This window comes from Osmerus eperlanus, chromosome 6, assembly GCF_963692335.1.
Source record: "Osmerus eperlanus chromosome 6, fOsmEpe2.1, whole genome shotgun sequence".
Lineage (NCBI taxonomy): Eukaryota > Metazoa > Chordata > Actinopteri > Osmeriformes > Osmeridae > Osmerus > Osmerus eperlanus.
Window position 1 is genome coordinate 12,017,850 of NC_085023.1, and position 20,505 is coordinate 12,038,354.

The following is a 20,505-nucleotide window of genomic DNA, read 5'->3' on the forward strand; positions in this document are numbered from 1 at the left end:
GGTCATTAACATAAATCTTTATTCAAGGCTCCAAGCACCGTAGTTGTTATATAATGCATCCCAAGCAGTGAGGCTTTACGAGTAGTGAAACTACCTTGACCTACCTATGGGGATAGAGGGACAATTAACCCATATGTGGCACTATAATAGACCAACATGATGAGCCCTGAGGATTGATTTGAACTAGCGATCTAAAAATCTTTACAGATGTTCCTTGCACCACAATGAACAAAATGTTCAGTGGACCATATATGGTCTGATGAGGTGTTTCAAGAAGACTACCAAAACCAACAGTGACATTTTACCTGACATTCACTCAAAGCTTTGTTTCCCAGAAGCCACTGCTTCAACAACAACAACAATAAAAAGACACATTATTTATATACTTTATTGCTGGCATTAAGAGTCAGAAGAACACATTTTGAGATACATGACATTTCCATCATGAAATCAACCGACAGGTGACATAACTACAGTATACAGACTGTATATAGAAAGCAGCAACAATCTACAAAATTCCTGTCAAATATGGCCTCCTCCACCACAACTCAACAATACTAACCAATGTTGCTTCAGTTGGCATCTCTGTTATTGTCATTACTAGTCAAATTAATACAAATTATTCCGTATGGAACATAAACAAATTCCTTACTTGATTCTTGATTGATTTACTGTAGTAAGTCAGTGTACAACACAGGGCCAGTTCCAAGATTCAAATGTTGACGATGTACTTAAAGCAGTTTTACCAAAACAAACTGAACTGTAGCATTGCAGCAATAGTAACCTATAATACAAATATATTCTAATCTGGTTTTAAGATTGTTTTGTTTGTCTGCTCTTGATTAATACAAATCGTTTCACTCTTTAACCTAATTCAGTACATCATTTTACTTACACACCATTCTTAGTTACAGATCAATCAAACTGACCAATTACCATTGTGCAACACCAGGATTGCACACTGCTACCAAGGGTTATTATAGCACAGTACATTGTGAAGATACTGTTCTAATTCTAATAATATTTGGATTCACAATAGATCTTCAAATCTTTTCTGTTGCCATTATGGATGAATGAACAAGTCACACACAGCAAAACACACACTGAACCCTCAACCCAGTTAAGCCTCTTTTTGGCTGTGGATTTAGACTGAAAAAAACACACAATAATAACACAAGCACAATCTCCTATTTGCCGAAAATACATTGATAATGAAAACATGAAACGTTGAAATAGGGTACAAAACAGATTACATACAGTTTGATTTCATGGTACTTTTTTTGCAAATGACCACTGTAAACTACCACATACGGCAGACCAACCAAAGATATTGTTTTCTTCGGATGATGAGGCACAGTCAATCAAAGATTGCTATTATACAGTAGCCTTTTTCTGTCTTTTGGGGCTTTTTTGCAGCTATTCCTATCCATACACTAAGGCTAGCTTTAGCTATGCAATGTAGCCTAATGACCCAACTGGAAAATGTCGAAGGGGCATTCTCAAAATGTGATAAAAGTTTTGCAAATTAAAGGAGAACAGGCTTAATACATATACGTTTAAGCTTATAACAAAGCAATAAGAAACCTTCTTTTCATACATTTAGTTCTGTTCTGTCCTTCATTCATTGTACCTACATTTGCCATGTTTTTCTATATATTTGTGGGTTCTTGGAAACATGTATTTCTCCTGCTGTAAGACAGATCATACTTTAGTAGGCTATATGGGTCACAATATCGAGTGTATGAGCTGCCATCTTGGCCAAGGAGCACAGTGTTTGGGTTTCACTCCCTCTTCTGTCCTCCATCAGTCTACCGCGGTGCTGGAGCGGGCGCAGCAGGCAGGACTGCGGATGGAGGCCATCACCCCGGCCCTCTTTCTCCTGCGCCCTGTGTCATTGCTGCTTTTGCACGAGGTGATGGTGTCCTGGCGAGACAGCTTGGCGGCACGGCCTGCCGTCTCCTTGATCTGCAGCTCCAGGTGCCGTTGAATGGCCAATCCCAACTCTTCAGGGTCCACCGACGCCCCGTACACCTCCCACGTCATTCCCTCCGCGTCCCACTTCACCTCTTTCACCGGGGTCTTCTGGCCGCCGCTCGCCACCTCCGCCACGCCGTTAGCGTTCTCGGCCCGGTTGGGGGAGTCCTCGACCAGGCAGACCTGGGGGAAGACGTGGGGTGGGGGAGGCTCAGGGGCATGGACTGTCTGCACCCCTACGTCCCTGAGCTCCTTGCAGGCTGTCATGGTCCCTGTCTCCCTTGTGGCGGCTCGGGTACTACAGCCGCCGTACTCCTCCCCCTGCGGCGGCCCTCCACCACCAGGGGGCAGTGGTCTCACCCAGGTGCAGTTGAGTTTGCAGCAGCGCAGCATGCGCTTGGCGTCCAGCCCCGTCTCACTGACGGAGGAGATGAGGCGAGGGAGGGCCAGGAGGTTAGCTGCCGGGTGACCCGCCATCAATCTCGCGTCACGATAATCGGAGTCCACGCCGGCTAGGCGTGGCGCCTGCTGGGTGGGGGCTGGGATGGGCTGGGGGTGGCAGTAGGCCGCGAACGTGTCCTCCAGGGTCCCATGGTGGACAAACGCGCCGTGACACATACCCTCCTCACAGTGCGGGTGGTGGTGGTGAGCATTTCCGCAGACCTCCGACGTAGGATTGGAAGGACCAGAGCTGCACATCCTGACACACCCGCCCGGAGGCTGCGGCTTGGGGCTACCTCCTCCGCTGTTTCCCCCGCGGCAGGTGGTGGTGACTGCGTTGCAGTGCTGCAGCTGCATGGCCTGCTTGCAGGCTAACATGGGGTGGGCCTCCTGAGGGGTGTCTCTCCCAGGGTAACCAGGGGGCGACGGGCCTCCAGCCTCCCTGACCAGATGGAGGGTGTCGGAATGACTCCTCTGAACAGGCAGCGGTCCTGGTCCCAGCCTGTCCCATCTCAGGTCTCTCTGGGAGGTGGAGGAGACTGCAAGGCCTTCCCTACACACAGACAACATCATGCCCCGGTCGACTTGGAGGCTATGATTTGCAACGCCTCCTAGCCTCTGTGATGTGTTTGCCTCAGCTATGCTGTGGGGGCGGGCTGAAGTCCTGGGTGGCACTGGATCCGCCGGGTGTTGGGTAGTACACCGGGGGTCCGCAGGTGACTTTTGACTGTCCACCTGACTTCTACCAGCATTGTCTCTCTGAAGAAATGAAGTTTGACGGTCGCTGGATGTCTTTGGTTCCTCTTGGTGCCGTGGGGCAGTCAGCACGTCAACAGAGCTCTTGGAGAGGGGCAGTAGGGGGTCAGCGGAGAGGGCCCCATCAAGTGGCACTGTGGCACCCCCCGTTGGGAACAACTCAGAAGCGGGTGGCCCGCCCTCTGCCATGAGAAAACCCTGTGGCAGACAAAGAGAAAGAGAATGTTACCAGCGTGAGTATCTCAGACCCGTAATCACCCCTCTCAGAGCAGCCAACACAGTGCATCATGACAACAGAATGAACACAGTGATTTGGTACTAACCAAATTGGTTCCTTAGTTCTCACATGACTCATTCGCGATGGTGAGGTGGGCTGCAGGCCTTACATAGCAGTAGACACTGGAAGACCGTAGGTTTTTGACTGTTCTAGACATTTTAATGATCAAAACCCCTTTTTTTCATGTTGCTTTCGATCTCATTAAAGTGTTAAAGCTTTCATTGTCTCTGCCAACAGATTGCGATGACAGACAAAGCTAAGAGGGTATTGGTTGGGGCACAGACGGGTGGGCATGGACAGTTGTCAGGTAACCCTGGTAGAGGCAGAGATTAGGCCGATCAGATTAGTTTTGGATCAGCTGTTTATCCATAAGCTTAAAAGAGAAACATAGGATTGTCTGTACCTTCTTAGAAAGCATTAGTTGGAGGCCAAAATGCTGCATCTTTTTGGTCTGAGTTCCACCGTACAGCAAGGATCTGTAAAAACGTTTTACTTTTAAGACACAGTGTTGGCCGTCCTCATAATGCTGTAACACTACATGCGACACTACTGCTTGCACAAAATGGCCATTGTATTTGAGTTGTTTAAGGTCTTGTCCCTCCCTCCTTTATATAAGTGAATTCCTTTCTAAGAACATCAGAGGGTGGTGGTGAGCTGTCCTAACCCCAGGGGGGATCTCAGTCCACTCAGTCCTGAGTATAGGCAACACCTGTCTGCGCGATACAATCAGGTACCATACTGGAAGATATGAATAGACCATTTGGAAAGATTGTTGATGAGTAAAATTACAACATATAAACAAATGCTGGAATAGATTTCTGGGATTCTTTTCTAGCTCCCAAGCATGCCATTGGAATGAAAGATTGAATATATTACATATTGTATATATATTAAAATGCAATAACACTGTGTATTTAAAAATGTGGTTAGCAAATCCTAATGTCAATTAACATTGTGAAAGGCCACACTTATTCAGGACATTACCTGCCCAAATTGCAAGTGGTTCTCTAATCAGGCAAGAGGCCTTTTTATTATTTTTTGGAAAGGCACCATGTTGGGCACCTATCTGCAAGGGTCCTCAGATCAGAAGTCGCTTTGTCGACTCTGAAGAGGTGTGCAGCTATTTTTAAAGGAAGGGCTTGGCATCACACACACCGATCCCACCACATCAAGGAGCTTGATATATGTGAAAACTGGTGTTGAAGGGAGTAGGATGAGCGACGTGCAGCTTTTGTGTCTTAGGTCAAGAAATGAAGGTTCATCAAGAAATAAAATGATGTAATATGATCCTGTTGCTTTGCCTAATATTATCAAATTCTGTAACCTTCTGCAAAAGTATGCCAATTGAAAACCCTGAACACATAAAAATCTATATATCATCCATCGAGAATAGATCTAAAACAACAAAAAATGTGCTTTAGATGGAAACATTACCCTGAGAAAGCAGTCCAATATAAGGTGGATAAAAGTATGGCCAATTGTTGCTTGTCTTCCTGACTCACTTATTCAAGGCCTGCATGGATTTCCTACCTCAATGGTGCTAAAAATACCCTGGTAAGTGAAATGACGCCCCCCCAGACCACACACAAACAGGAGTATGCATAGGAACTTGCGCACATGCACACACTCCCTAACAAATCATACTCCAAAACACAACCCTGAAATCTAACAGTCAGGTAGTTCAGGGCAGAAAATACTGACAGCCTTTCTCATGCAGACCAGTAACGCCTGCTTACCTTTCAATCTGAGCTTCGTGCCTGAGGTCTTTCTCTTCACCTCTTCTCCTTTACTAGGCTTCAATTCGTTTTCCCAGCTTTCTGAAGAACCGACGTCAATCCAGGATCTCGTAGAGGAAAAAGAGAAGCTGGTCCCCCCCTCACATCCACAGGTGACTCCCCCTCTAGCCACGCACTACCTACTACACCCTCCCTCCCTCTTTCTTTCTTCGAGTCTCCTCCTCCTCCCCCCCCCTCCCCTCTCCCTCTCTCCTCTTTCTATCTCGGCCCCAGCCGTGAACAAGATGGAGGAAACCTTTAGATAATCCCTTCTTTCATCTGATTACAAATGTGAGGCTGCACTTGCAAATCTTCAATTTCCCTCTCGTGGAGACCGAGTGTCGATAGGAGGCAGAGCTAGATGGAGGTGGCTGTTTGGCTGTGTATGGCGGTGGTGGTGGGGGGTAGATGGGAGGAGGGGATTGGAGGGATGGAGGGGGAGGGGAATGATAATGAGGAGATATAGTCAGGCAACCGGCGTCATTGTCACTCCATCCACCTGGAAGAGAGAGAGAAAGAGAAGAGGGAAAAAAAGAGATGGAGGAAAATGCATGAATGAATGCGATGATTTTTTTTCTTTTCGTGATGATAACTGCCGCCCCCTCAAATAGACACTCTCTATTTGTGTGGTCTCTCTCTCTCTCTCTCTCTCTCTCTCTCTCTCTCTCTCTCTCTCTCTCTCTCTCTCTCTCTAGCACCGTTTCCCATCCCCTCTTCATCCCACTCTCACACACACACAATATATATAAATATATATATATATTTCACCAGCTCGAACCCCTATTGCCTTACCCACACCCCATCACTCTGTCCCTGTTGCTATGGCAACTGCAATACTCAATGGGACTCTGTTGAATGTTCATTTTTTCAAGTCCCTGTGAGGCAACAGACGGTTCATCAGCTGGGAATGTTCATGGTTGTCATGTAACAAGAGAAACGTCTGCTTTCACACCTGGACATATGCCCTCCCCATCATATGCCATGTGTTTGTTGAGAATGATAGAAATGTACTGTATAATCAGTTCAAAGATGTGAACATCATTTGCCAGTGTCACATTTAGATTTGGAGGCTATGCAAGTCATTGCCTTTACACCACCAATACATCATTTTAAGATTCTCATGAACTCTTTCTCGTCATACTGTACTGTACACCATTGACGAAGAAAGTGTTTGGTCCGTCTCTTCAGGAGTGAGTTATTTTTCCAAAACTTCGCTAGCTAGTTTTAGTTAGCTTCCGTTACCTAGCAACCTAGCATAATACTCGTAGCAATGATACTACCTGCTAGTGTTACTTGTTAGCCTCCTAATTGTAAATTTTGAAGCCATACTATAGCGTTTGTCATATAGTTTTTGTCTATCGGAAAATAGTCGGTTGGAATGTTCAGAATCACATGTGACGCTACTCCTTAACGGGTTAACGGAGTGAGTAAGTTCAGTTGAGTTCTGGATATTATATTAACCAGACCTCTGACAATAAATGACAACACAACACCAGGCTTAGGTCTCAACCATGTCTCTCTCTGCTCTGCAGGCCGGAGGACCATCTTTTATAGGGCACAAGAATGTAAACATAGATAGTGACAGTCAGGCAGTCATGGTGTTACAACAGTCACAGAGAAAGAGATTCACAGCTCCCAGCCCGTGACCACTCTCAGGGCAGAGAGAGATCATAGGTGGAGCTCTCCCCGTCGTCATCACAAGAGTCTAACCCAGTACTTTCTCCTGGCCCCGGACATCTATTCAACCTGACACAAAGACACAACATACTGTCATCAATAGCAAACTCACATGAGAACATACTAACTAGAATCTGATGACTAGTTCTATTGATTAGTGAAAGTTCTATTGATTAGTGAACGTTCTATTGATTAGTGAACGTTCTATTGATTAGCTCTATTGATTAGTCAATAATGTAAGGAGCAGTGCTTATCCCAATTTCCTCCACACCAGCAAAATGTCATCCGATGAACTGTACAGTGAAATACATTCAGATATTACAAAAGCTGTGTCCGGCCCACAAAACAAGCATCCATTCAGAAGCACAATAAATGGTGACAATCTATTGGCTCAGGGGCATCTGGGTTCGGCTGTACAGGAAGAGGGAATTGTAACTATGACAAAGGGTCTCTCCTCACCACGGCAACAGGTGGGAGATGAAGGAGATAGCATACTCTGTACACTCGAGGACAACATTTGATGTATGTCAGAGTAATAAGACATCACTGGCTGCCATCAAGCAAGCTTGTCAGAAATATAAAATTACAGAGCTTGTTTACCTTTAGGCAATGCGCTGAGATGGGCATGCCTGCTAATGATAGCATAAGTCAGACACAAAAGGCAAAAATAGGCCTAATTACTCTATTTTAATAGGCAGTGCAGCGATTAGGGAGATGTCTATGGTCTCTAAAGGATGTGTGGGGTCAGGGGCGTGTCTAGGCATGGGCAACCTAGGTGATTGTCTAATCGGAGCCCCCCACCCCCACCTCCAAAATACTAATATTTGGGGGGCAATTCAATCTGTTTTTTTACCATTACAAAAAATATAGGAATAAACAAATGCAATAAAATATATAAATATAATATAAGTATTATTTTCTGTTTACCTTTTTTTTGTTCCACACCTGCTGTTGCACTTTGCATTTATTTTGTGTTTCTAGGAGTACAATTTTAAAGTGTTATTTCACCTGAAAATGGCACTTCTTTTTTGGGGAGATATTAAGATTTCACCTATATAGCGCCAGCATGTCCAGAAACGCCATTGTGTGGGGTGAGGAGGAACGTCTGTGTGGAGACTACGTTGAGTGTGTTGTGATACTGGTTACATCAGTTAATGGAGAGGGCTGGTGGGTTGTGTAGATCAAGGGGTGGGGGAAGGAAGGTTAGCTTTAGAAGGAGGACTCTCATTAACTTAGACTTAACATCTGGATCTGGGGTGGATGAGAGACAGGATGGATGGATAGATGGATGGATGAAAGGCTGGGGGGGGGGACTGCACCCGTGACAGATGTGTTGGGATTAAGGGGTTGTGCTTCAAAGAGTGAGCAAAGAGTGAGAGGGAAATTGTAGGAAAGAAACCCAGTTAGATCCTGTTGCTCATCACAAAGCACCAGCCTACTAGATTGTCAGAGTAAGTACAGAATTAACCCTATGGCCCAAAGTATTATCAAGATGAGATGCTCAGCGCTAATCTCAAGTAGTATCGGTTACTGCACAGATCCCAGCACACAGCCCCCTCCGGGAGCATGTGTTTGTTTAGGTGTGTGTCTTGTACATTTCCGTGTATCTGTGTGAAGGTATGTGTGTGCAAATACAAGAGAGAAACTGAGACAGAGAGAGAAGGAGGAGAGCGAGACCGTTTCAGATAGATAACGAGTTTGTGAACAGTGACAGAGACACTGTTGTGGCTCATTCATCAGTGAGTGATTAAGCGGCCCGCAAATCACACTGTTGAGGAAGAAGGGTGACATCCGATATCTCTACCAGATAACAGTAATGCTTCTGAGCAACGTCAGATTCCTACCATCACCGTCCTGTGCCACAGTTTATCTTTCCAGGGCACTGTCAATGGTTAGCGACAGGAAAGCCACTATTGCATCATGTGTTCAGATGTAATTACAGAACAGAGATCATCGCTGAAAAGAATATGGGGAAGTTTGCACAGTGAATAGAATCACCCTTCCTCCCCCTTCTGCCTTTGTACTCATTTACCTCTAAATCTCTGTGCAAACGCCATATGATTATTTGAATACACACAACACAAGAAAAGTCGTTATCTGAAATGGCGTGGAGAGTAGCACTGGAAAGGCAAAAACCCACTGGCGATTATGTGTTTGTGTATGCTGTTGTGTGCCTCGTGCAAAGACAGGAACAGGATTGAAAAGAATTGATCTATTTTCTGTTCATTGTCATTGGCCTAAGGGAATACTGTGGGAGAAAATTGAAGGATTGACCAGGTTTAGCATTGTCTTAACATGTTCTATTTTCAGTCAAGTCTCCATGTGATCTCTTACATTTTAATATCCATTGTTATCCTTGTCGGTACAGTGTTCCCCATGCCCTGTGTTAAGACTGGGCAGAAACATGACATCATACGTATCATCCTGCCTGCTTCTCTGCATAGCAGCTGTGTCTTATTTCTGTGTGTTCACTATAAATATGAGTCCTATGTTTCTCTCTCTCTCTCCACTCAGCTGACTGATGTGTGTAAATAGGACCTGGACTGAATTCACACGATTGGAGGAGGCCGACCTTTTTTCTTTCACAATAATCTTCAGGTCCACCTGGATCCACAAACTCCAAAAGAGACAAATACCACCTCCCATAAAGGTTTCTGATACCAATACGATTAATGATGTCTTACCAATAGAGCATATCCAGAGTTAAAATTGAGAGTTGATATTTGTTTTCGCTTGTAAAATGTTGTCTAGTACGGACAAACCATTCTGCAGGATTAACGCCCAGGAGTCATGTCGGGCACCACACACTGAGTGTACAGCACGCACGCACGCACACACTCGCACTCACTCAAACACACACACCATGCCTATAGCTAAATATATACACAGCCAACATAACTACAAACACCTGAAATTGTTCTCACACTGCATTAAGTCTTTAAAGTATGCAAACCCTAAATGCAAGGAACTCACATTCTCCAAAACATATTCTCACACTTTTGTATGATCAAGAGTTACCTTTACAGCAAGTAGGTAGTAGTAGGCCTTTAGTCTTTGTTTTTCTTTGTTTCCAGGTCTTCAGAAGTGTTTGCTCGTGTATATGTCTGGGCCCACCTTAAACGACCGAAGAGATGTTCTTCCTTACAACGGTGTTCACGCCTGCTTCTGTGAATGTCGGGTCCGCACAGAAAGTCACGGCCCAGTTCCAAAGTCCACTACTCTTTGCAGGTGTCTCTTGGAATACACTTCCTTTTCTTTCTTCTGCAAACACACACCACCCCCGGAGGCCCGGACACACCCATTGCATCGGAATATTCATGTGGGCACACACGCTCACAGTATGTGCACCTGTGGAACCGATCCTTGGACGGATGTTTCTGAGCACAGGTACATAGCGTTCACTGTATAGGGTATATTGGATTTGCAATACGTGTAGAATGTGAGCAGCCTTGGGTATCTGACAAACTGGGTGTACTACATTGTACACATGTGACATATCTATAGTTATGTAAGTGATTTAGAAGTGGTCTTACCTTACTTATGCAGTTTATTTGTAAATCAAACTATTATTCAAGTAGGCCCAGCATTAAGTCACAAACCGATTATAGCAGCTTAACTGTTAGGGTTAGGGTCACAACCTAAGTCAAATTGATGAATAGAAGCTGGAAGTTTGGGATCAACAGCACACACAGCCTGTAATCCACATGTCAGAGGTCCACAGCACTAGTCCTGAAAATGAACATGTCATGACAGACCCTGTGTGTGTGTGTGTGTTCATCATAGGACTCTAGAGGCCGTCCAGCGAAGGCTTAGTATTAGGGTTTGAAAAGAAGGTAGAAGTCAAAGACACGCAAACACATGCTCCCACACAGAGACAAACAAATACACAGACACAAATATATGCACACACAATGGCAGGCAGTAACTAGTCTATCCAGTTCCCAAGGTGACACAGATCTTTAGGGAGATTTGAGGTGAGTGTCCCATGTCAGTATTCCACATTCAAAATAGTTCACATTCAATATCACAATCAAGACAAGATAACTAGTGTCTGAGTAATAGTATTTGATTAACTGCAAATAAAACTCATTGGTCATCCGTTGAATATTGGTGGATGTAACTATACAGGTACACTCAATTGGAAATGATTTGTCCATTTCTAGTCATGTTGGTATGAACCGGAAGAAAGTAGTAATGTGTTATTTATACTGTAGGATTTCAACATACAGATATAAATGTATTTCCAATGTGGATGATTGGTATCTGTTACTATAGCGATGGGAGCCATTGGCACATGGTGATCTGAGATATCTTCTGATTGGTTCAGGGTAAAGACATGGGGGCAGGGTGGCAGCACTGTGTTAATGACACAATCACGTCTCAGCTGTTTCGGGCCTGGTGTGAAATGCGTGCACACACACGCACACGCACACACACACAAGTGTTCCTACATGCCTGGCTCAAGGCCCAGTTTCCCACTCCCCTGCAGATATCACCCATATGGTGACCATAGTGCAATCTCCACAAATCAGCACCTACACCATAGATAAGCAAAGGCATTCAGACACATACACACGCACACTGTGGATGTCATGTATTTTACAGATCCACATGTTAATATTGGAAGATTCTTTTCTGTTTTATTATAAAAAAAACGAGGTCTCCCTCTAGTGGTTAAACTGGTTCATTTAGCATTCGAACCGACCTTGAAAGAACCTTTGCTTTTTTGCCTTTGAGAAATGATATGGTCATGACTCAACGTTTGATTAGGAAGTCATGTTTTACTCTATGCAATCGTGTTGGATTAAAGGTTACAACGGTGTAAATTGGGTGTTAATGTAACGGCATAGTAGTCAGAATGGCCACAAGTCAGAGTCAAGATTGTCAATTCTGAAGTAGAACGAGCAAGGAAAATTATAATAGTTGTACAAATGCCTTCTTCAAGCTAATTAATCTGTGTGGGGAAATAACAGACAGCATTGCATTATGCTCCGACTTAATTTTAAAAACCTGTGTTGGTACTGACACCTTGGAGACGCATCAACACTGACCATGATGTGGTCTGTGGAGAGGGCCTATCACAGCGCTTTGGTCCAAGCTGGAAGACAGAGGTCTAGGCCCCATAATGAGAGTGGGAAAGGTGGAGTTAGACCCACTTGGGGGCTGGGCAAGTGGAAGTAATGCTTGTCTAACCTTGTTCCTCTACAGGTCGCTGTGGGAGGCTGAGGCGAGGCTGAGGCCCCTGAGGGGTGTTGTTTGTGGGGGGAGTTGGACAGCTGTTGTAAAAGACAGAACCAGATGCAATCCTACTGTAATAAATCACCAGTGTCCTGTGGTAAATTATTGATTATCGTCTGGTGACAGTTATTCCACTCTGTAAAATAGAAGAGAATACTCTATGGGGATATATGATCTAATCCTATATAATAACAATACTTACATATTTAAAATGTTCCATTTACCATGGTTATTTGAGGGAGATTGAGGTTTGTTCTTCATGCTTTGTCCTTCTATCAAATGCACACCTCCATCCTTGAGAAAAGAATCCACGTGATGAAATCAATCGTTTGTATTCTGAGATGCACATTGAAAAGATGGTGTCTCAGAGGAGTGGAATCCAAATGAGCCTCTCACTTACTTGGTTGAGGGAATATTGATTTCTGATTACATTTACCGGAATTTCTTCTTGGTGTAGCAGCTATCAGTAAAGTCTAATATAAGAGACAATAATTTTCAGTCATAGCACCGACAAGTCTTTTGTGAACATAACAGAGAATATTTTAGGGGGCGTGAGGGATTATGGGGCCATGAGTTTCTTTGAGGTAGTGCTGTTTCATGGATGCATTGTAAGGTTAGCAGACGGTTTTGAATTGAATCCGGTAGGAGATGGGAGAGCCAGAGGAGGGATGTGAAGAGGGGTCATGTGGGGTTGCTTCCACCCACTCATCAGGGTCCTGGAGCTGGGAGAATGTACCGCAGAGTTTCTAGGTGGCAGTCAGGGATCGCAATGACAAGTGTATCACAGTCATCCAATCTTGAAGAGACTGGCAGCAAAGTAGAAGGTCAGAGTTTGTTGTTTTTGAGATGGTAGAAAGAGGTTTTGCACAGGTGTTGATGCCGTAATGGGATGTATGTGAGGGGGAGGTCGAGTTTCATGGGAAAGTGCCCTAACTGTTGGGGTGGAACCAACAAAAAGGGCCTGAGTTTTTGTGCTATTTAGTTTGAAGTAGTTTTGCTTCATCCAGGCTCTAATCTCTTCAAGACAGGTGGTGAGATGGGTAAAGGCACCAGAGGGAAAGGGAGTCGCTTTGATGTTGAGCTGTATGTTATAAGCACAACAGAGAAAGGAGACACCATTTTATGGATGTCTTGGCAGAGGGGGGAACATGTAGATAATAAAAAGGCTTGGACCAAGGACAGACCCCTGTGGGACACCGAAGTGACTGGATAGGTTGAGGACCTGGCCCCGCCAAGGCAGAAGTCAGGCGCTGACTCCCAAGCCTTCAATGAGGATGGAGTGGTCAAAACGCTGCACTGAGGTCGAGCAGAAGCAGAGGCAGGGGGGGTCTTCAGCAGGTCATTGATGAGGCAGGGGGGTCATCAGCAGGTCATTGACGACCCTAAGAAGTGCAGTCTCAGTGCTCTGTCCAGAATGAATACCAGACTTCAGGAACTTCTCAAATACGCTATTTTCCAGTACCTTGGAGTGGAATGGGAGGATGGAAATGCAGCAATGTAGCATAGACTTATGTACACACACACTAGTAGTTACATAGACTTATGTAACTACTATTGTTGGTTTCATATTTTAAATTAAAAGCCAAAAATATTTGCACTACTTTAATATACTGTCTACACATGTGTTTTGGTCCATTATCCAATATGGTATGTCCATTAACCCTTGTGTTATCTTCGGGTCATTCTGACCCATCAGTCATTGTGACCCACCGTTGTATTGCGACAACTTTACCGCATACAAAAACAAAGTGAAGCATTTTCTTTTAACCGGTGGGCTGTCTCAGACCCCCCACATTGCGAAGGTTAAAAGAAAATTATTTTTATTTGTTTTTGTATTGGGTAAAATTGGGTAAACACAACGATGGTTCGTTATGAACCTTTGGGTCATGTGACCCGAAGACAGCACGAGGGTTAAAGGGAATTGGAAGATATTCCAAAGTAGGGGAAACAGGAGTATGTTCAGCCATTTTCAGCATCATTATGTAAAGGCTAATGTTTTGTTTCTTACAGATATATCTAAATGTATTTTAGATGCTGTGCATCGCTGGCAATAATCTAAATGGCAAACCGTTGTCTGTAACAACAGAAATGTACCCTCTTAATCTACAAGCAATTTGTATTTATCCATTGTTATGTATTAAAGTGTTGTGTACTGTATTGATTGAGTTGTTGCGTGACTGGCTCCAAAACGTTTACCTTTTATTAGAGAGCCCAAATGATAAAACAATCTACTTTGGTATGAATACAAGCATCATAAATAATTTTTCCACTCGGTTTTCACTTTGGTCCATCAAAACATGTCATCTTAAACATTCGGCAAAACTGTTATGCGCCCTCTTGATCTACAAGGCATGGTTTCCCAGTCAAATACTGGGGATTGTCTTGTCTTGCAGCCCAATCTCGTGAACACAGTCAGTCGCCATCTGCGTCCAAATGATGAGATCACACCTTGAATAGACAGCCATTTGATTTGTAGGAGACACAACATTATTCATAGAACAACCAATGATGAAACATCTGACTGATATTCCTCCCTGTGTGTTTCCAGCTGTTTTGGAACTATAAACAAAGAGATGTTGTAGAACAATTGCATTTTGTTGCTCAGACAGTAAAAAATAGACGTTTTATTTCGAATGAGAACATCTGGCACTGTGGAATTGACATTTCATAATAGGTTGGTTGGTTTAACACGTTACCCAGGTTCAATAATGCCCACATCATTTCTGACACCTCATTCACCACCATCTCATAGTGGTCAGCTTTCGACTGCCCCCCCCGGTGTGGCCTCTGGCCCCTGTGTTTGTTGAGCCATTTTGAATTTGGGAGTTTGATCATTTAGACGCAATATAAGGAAAAAGGCTTAGGGTGGTAGCGCCTTTTAACCTATGACATTGACGTTTCTAGCGTGACCAGTTCGTTCATCCAGTCAGACATGTCGAAAAAGACAGGAACACAGATGACTACTCGGTTCCAACCTCTCTATACATTTATTAGAGATGATACAACGTTGGGCTTTTTGTCGGTTTTTACAAAATAAACAGAAAACAAGACAGCAGCTCCTGTTGACAGACACCTCACAGGCATAAAGACACACACAGAACTCTCTCTCCTTCTCCCCCTAGAGTCCCCCTTACTTCCCTCCCTCTCTCTCTCTCCTCCTCTCGCTCTCTTTCTGAGTAGCCCATCTCCACACAGTGCAGGTCAGGGTGAGCAGTACCTGTGTGAGAGTGAGGGAGAACGTGCAGGAGTTTCATATTGGACTCTGTGTTGGTGAGTCCACACACCGCTTTACCAGAGCACACCAGACCAAACTAGCTCCACAAGCAGAGGTGCAGGAGAGAGAGAGGGAGACATGTGAGGAGGGGACTGCGGTCTGTGATTGACACACCATCCACCCAATCTCGCACACCTCTGTCGTGAAAACAGTCCAATACACTGTCAAGCTTGGTCCACCATCTAATTCTGTCACATTTCCCACCCGCCCTCCTCACCCAAAATATACAACAGCTTTTTAAAATGTACAATGTTTTACAATCATTCTTCTGACGCAATGAGAAGTTTGTGTGTGTGTGTGTCACCTCCTCGCGGATGTTTTGCCCTGGGTCTATTCATTCATGCGCTTCAGAGGTCCACAGGATATCCTGTTAGGTCACATCCAGTTGTAGCAGGCCGAGGGTTGAAACTGCTTGATCATCCTATGTCTTCCCTCTGTCGCAGTCTAAGAGTTGGCAGGGTTAGACCTCAGGGTTCTTCACGAACACAATGGCCCTGTACATAATGGAGGGGGGGGGGGGGCAATTAGCAGTCCATTTCCAGATGCCCCCTTACAGGGACTATTATACCCCCCCTCCTCTTACCATGACCCTGTTTGCTTCAGCAGTGATGGGACGGTTGGAGGAGTCCATAGTCCAAAACAAAAAGGTGTGCATACCCACCCCCCTCTCTCCTCCTCCACCCTCTATAGTGACTGGTTGTGTGTTTGTGAAGGATGCACCCCCCTTCCTCTACCCCCCCGGTGTGGTCTAGTCCAGTCCCAACAGTGTATGTGTGTGTGAGTGTGTGTGTGTGTGTGTGTGTGGAGGGCCCAGTCTCAGCTCCAGCTGCTGCTCTGGAGCTCCTCTCGGAGCCAGGAGGGGAGAGGCTGCCCCAGGCGGTTCAGGAGCCGCAGCAGCTCCATGTTGTGCTCGCGGTAATGCTCCGTCAGGAAGGCACGCGTCTGCAGCACACACACACGCAGACACACACACACACACACCCAGACACACACACACACAGGCACACACACACACCCAGACACACACACACGCAGACACACACACACACCCAGACACACACACACGCAGACACACACACACACCCAGACACACACACACGCAGACACACACACACAGACACACACCAATGCACAGAATGGCCACAAGTCAGAAGAGGACCTCTCATTGATGATCCTGACGACATGTTTATTACTAGAGGAGGAGAGGTGTTGGGTTACTGTACCTCGGGGCTCATCTCTGGGTATTTCCTGCCTTTACTCTTGCCTAGACACTTGGGTCGACCTGCTTCTACTCTCTGGCACCAGAACCCTTTACTTTCATCATACCTGAGAGACAAACACAGACACACACTTGTGTTATTGACAGTTATACTCTATATACACATATATATATATACACTTGGAAAGTAGAAAGGACACTGAGTGTGAGGACGGGAGGAAGCGTGGGTTGCCAGGTTGGTGGTGGTTGTATGAACTCACGTGAGAGCCTGGGTATAGTTGAAGATGGGGGTTACGGCCAGGAACCTCTGGATGCCCTCCATCACCAGGGCAGGGTTGGAGCGAAGCAGGGTGCCATCCACGATGTGCATCTGAACACACGCACACACACACACACACACACATCACAATACAGCACTACTGCTCCTCAGCGATGCAAATACTATGGGAGCCCTGGTGAAGGTTCTGTCCTGATTCCAGCACAGAGGAGGCAAACTGAAACACCGTGTGTGTGTGAGCGTGTGTGCGGACCTGGTTGGGCTGGTAGTGGCGTAGCCAGCGCTCCAGGTGCGTGGCGTAGGCCCCGGGTTTAAGGCAGCGTCTCTGCAGCATGAGCAGGTCTCGTGGGGAGGTGGGCCCGGCCGTCACCACCTGGCTGAAGGTGTGGTTGATGGCTGCTGGGTCCTGGTGAGCTCGTTGGTGCTGCGTGGGGAAGGGGTGGGAGACAGAGTACAGAGATTCCAGGTCACATCCGGGGTCAAAGGCCATCGCTGTTAAGAGAGTGGAAGCGACGCCGGGTGGAGCGCTGGCGACTGCGTTGGTGTGTGGCGGGCGGGCGGAGGGTGGTACCTGGTACCAGGAGTAGGCGCGGTCCGCCGGGTTGATGAGCACCGCCAGGATCTTGGCCCGGGGCAGCAGGGCGGCGACCCGCTTGGGCGCCACCTCCGTGTCGAAGTAGTTGGCGCTCTTCTCGAACATGAAGTCAGTGCTGACGTTGGAGGGGAAGGGGAAGAAGTCCATGTACCTGTGGGGTCCAGAGAGGGAGGGAGGGAGAGGGAGAAGGTGAGGAGGACCAAGGAAGGAAGGTGAGAGAGGCGAGGCAGGAGGAAGATGGCGGAGAGGAGCGAAAGAGAGATGGAAGAGGTCCTACCAGTCGATGCCGTTGTCGTAGTTTGGCCCGCTGAAGAACTGGATCTCCTCGAAGGTGGAGGGGCTTGGGAAGCTGCTGGTGATGGCTGGGTGGAGGCTCAGGAACGAGTGGAGGGCCGTGGTGCCTGAAAACACACACACAGTTAGAAAACACTCTTGGGGTGAGTGGGAGACAGTGAGAGACGGTGTGTGTGTGTCTGACCTGTTTTCTGTGGGCCTATGACCAGGAACCTGGGTAGCCTGTCGCACGTCTTCTCCTTGGACCAGATATCCTTGTGTCTCTTGTCGTGACAAGGGTTCTGAGGAGCAGAAAGGCCAAGCTTCCAGTTTCAGCAACAACAGAACTCACTAGCTGCGTTGCTACTTACCAAAACTAAATAACGACAGGACACAAAGCAAGGAACAAGAGCTTTACCTTACAATAGAAAAGGTGCCGTTCTGCTTTCTACAGATATAATTTTTCATCCCCCAAAATATATACAAATAAGCAGTTCCCTGACCTGCCAGAGGGGGTCCCTCTCCTCTGGAAAGATCTGGAAGTACTTCTGGGCCAGCTGGACAGGGGGCAAGGTCTGCAGGTGCAGGTTGGTCCAGCACTGGACAAACTTCACCAGTGACTCAAAGGTGTACAGGCCCAGGCGGTCGTTGCCATAGTTAGACAGGTGGGTCATGAAGATGCTGATCTGGAGTTGGGAGGAAGAGAGGGGATGCGGGCACAGGGGTAAGTGGAGGAAGTGAGGCCAATTTGGGCAATTTTCTCAAGTGCTCTGTAAAGCACTTTCTGAGAGCACTTGATTGAAAAGGCCCATTCGACTGATCTGGTTGAACATAACCGACATGGGACGTGATTCTTCAACTTGACGACCTAGCCAATCAAATCAGGCACTTCCAGTCTGCGTTCTGTTGACATCAATGAATAATTTGCACGAATGTTTGGGCTTCAAAGTTATAAACTATGTGTTTCACAGGCCCACTGAGACACTCAGCGTGAAACACACTTCTGAGTGCGTGCGTTTGTCTTCAGAGTGTGTGTGTGTTTCTGTCTCCAGAGTGTGTGTGTGTGTGTGTGTTTCTGTCTCCAGTGTGTGTGTGTGTTTCTGTCTCCAGAGTGTGTGTGTGAGCGTACAGGGTTGAGCAGCACGGTGAGGAAGAGCTCTCCTCCGCGGATGCTCTTGTCCAGCTCCTTGGAGCCCCCGGGGTACTCGTTATAGAAGATGGTGTGGGTGAAGAGGCCACACGTCTGCCTGGGCAGCACCTGGAGGAGCGAGGGAACAGCACACACCACGAGAGACGCCGTGAATAGATGTCAAACCAGTCAAGGGTAGGAGGAAGAGGAGGACAAGGAGCGCTAGAAGAAGAGGAGGGAGCCTGAGGAGAGGAGGATGGGGGCCTGAGAAGAGGAGGAGGAGGGGGGCTTCAGAGGAGGAGGGGGGCCTGAGAGGAGGAGGAGGATGGGGGCCTGAGAGGAGGAGGAGGATGGGGGCCTGAGAGGAGGAGGAGGATGGGGGCCTGAGAGGAGGAGGAGGATGGGGGCCTGAGAGGAGGAGGAGGATGGGGGCCTGAGAGGAGGAGGAGGATGGGGGCCTGAGAGGAGGGGGAGGAGGGGGGCTTGAGAGGAGGAGGAGGATGGGGGCCTGAGAGGAGGAGGAGGATGGGGGCCTGAGAGGAGGAGGAGGATGGGGGCCTGAGAGGAGGGGGAGGAGGGGGGCTTGAGAGGAGGAGGAGGATGGGGGCCTGAGAGGAGGAGGAGGATGGGGGCCTGAGAGGAGGGGGAGGAGGGGGGCTTGAGAGGAGGAGGAGGATGGGGGCCTGAGAGGAGGAGGAGGATGGGGGCCTGAGAGGAGGAGGAGGATGGGGGCCTGAGAGGAGGAGGAGGATGGGGGCCTGAGAGGAGGAGGAGGATGGGGGCCTGAGAGGAGGAGGAGGATGGGGGCCTGAGAGGAGGGGGGCTTGAGAGGAGGAGGAGGATGGGGGCCTGAGAGGAGGAGGAGGATGGGGGCCTGAGAGGAGGAGGAGGATGGGGGCCTGAGAGGAGGGGGAGGAGGGGGGCTTGAGAGGAGGAGGAGGATGGGGGCCTGAGAGGAGGAGGAGGATGGGGGCCTGAGAGGAGGGGGAGGAGGGGGGCTTGAGAGGAGGAGGAGGATGGGGGCCTGAGAGGAGGAGGAGGATGGGGGCCTGAGAGGAGGAGGACAGGGGTCTTACCTGGATGCCACTGTGGATGAAGCCCCTGCGGTAGCGGGCGGGCCGGAGGTGGGGGTACTCCTCCGTGCTGGTCACCTTGATGCCCCACACTGACTTCCAGGCCTCGTACAGCTGGCTGTGCACGGGGTACACCCCCGAGTGATGGGGGGCCACCGCATAGCCCATGTCTGTGGGGATGCCGTGCTCCTGGGCGGAGGGAGAGAAGGAGGGAGGGACAGAGAGAGAGAGGAAGGGGAAGGGAGAGGGAACAAGAGCGGGAGGATAGGAGGAAAAGGAAGATGTTATGGTGCGACGCCGGCCCTGGTCACCTTGCCGGCCCTTCTCCACTGGGGGGCGACACAGCCCCTCATACACATTTGGACGGAACGGCATCGTCTTTAGTCCTCACGGAGAGAACCAAAAGGCATTTATGAACCGTGACAAACCTGTGCGCGTGCGTGCGTGCGTCTGTGTCACACGGTGAAGTGTGCAGGGAATGCTAAGTGCGGCCCTCAGACTGTGTGCCCTTGCTAAGGAGAGGATGC

At 47.5% G+C, this 20,505-nt stretch overlaps 2 protein-coding genes across 5 annotated transcripts in view; both read right to left on the reverse strand.

Annotated features, from left to right (window-relative positions):
• Nucleotides 1-382: 382 nt before the first annotated feature.
• si:dkey-191g9.7 (uncharacterized) lies at nucleotides 383-10,135 on the reverse strand. The gene is made up of 3 exons (XM_062463532.1): nucleotides 9,919-10,135; nucleotides 5,185-5,722; nucleotides 383-3,369 (listed from the first exon to the last, which is right to left on the reverse strand). The coding sequence occupies exon 3, from the start codon at nucleotides 3,358-3,360 to the stop codon at nucleotides 1,804-1,806; it is 1,557 nt and encodes a 518-aa protein (XP_062319516.1). The 5' UTR covers nucleotides 3,361-3,369; nucleotides 5,185-5,722; nucleotides 9,919-10,135; the 3' UTR covers nucleotides 383-1,803.
• A 4,607-nt stretch (nucleotides 10,136-14,742) lies between these two features.
• ndst2a (N-deacetylase/N-sulfotransferase (heparan glucosaminyl) 2a) overlaps nucleotides 14,743-20,505 on the reverse strand; it is a 78,821-nt gene continuing 73,058 nt past the window's right edge. For 3 of the 4 annotated variants that reach the window (XM_062463520.1, XM_062463522.1, XM_062463521.1), the window contains 10 exons: nucleotides 19,982-20,167; nucleotides 18,906-19,034; nucleotides 18,280-18,462; nucleotides 17,982-18,078; nucleotides 17,781-17,904; nucleotides 17,480-17,654; nucleotides 17,162-17,332; nucleotides 16,892-17,001; nucleotides 16,636-16,738; nucleotides 14,743-16,354 (listed from right to left, as the gene is read on the reverse strand). In XM_062463520.1, coding sequence (XP_062319504.1) covers nucleotides 16,229-16,354; nucleotides 16,636-16,738; nucleotides 16,892-17,001; nucleotides 17,162-17,332; nucleotides 17,480-17,654; nucleotides 17,781-17,904; nucleotides 17,982-18,078; nucleotides 18,280-18,462; nucleotides 18,906-19,034; nucleotides 19,982-20,167 — 1,404 coding nt within the window. In that variant the 3' untranslated portion in view covers nucleotides 14,743-16,228. The remainder of the gene's footprint in view (nucleotides 16,355-16,635; nucleotides 16,739-16,891; nucleotides 17,002-17,161; nucleotides 17,333-17,479; nucleotides 17,655-17,780; nucleotides 17,905-17,981; nucleotides 18,079-18,279; nucleotides 18,463-18,905; nucleotides 19,035-19,981; nucleotides 20,168-20,505) is intronic. The other variant, XR_009930623.1, reaches the window with a different exon arrangement.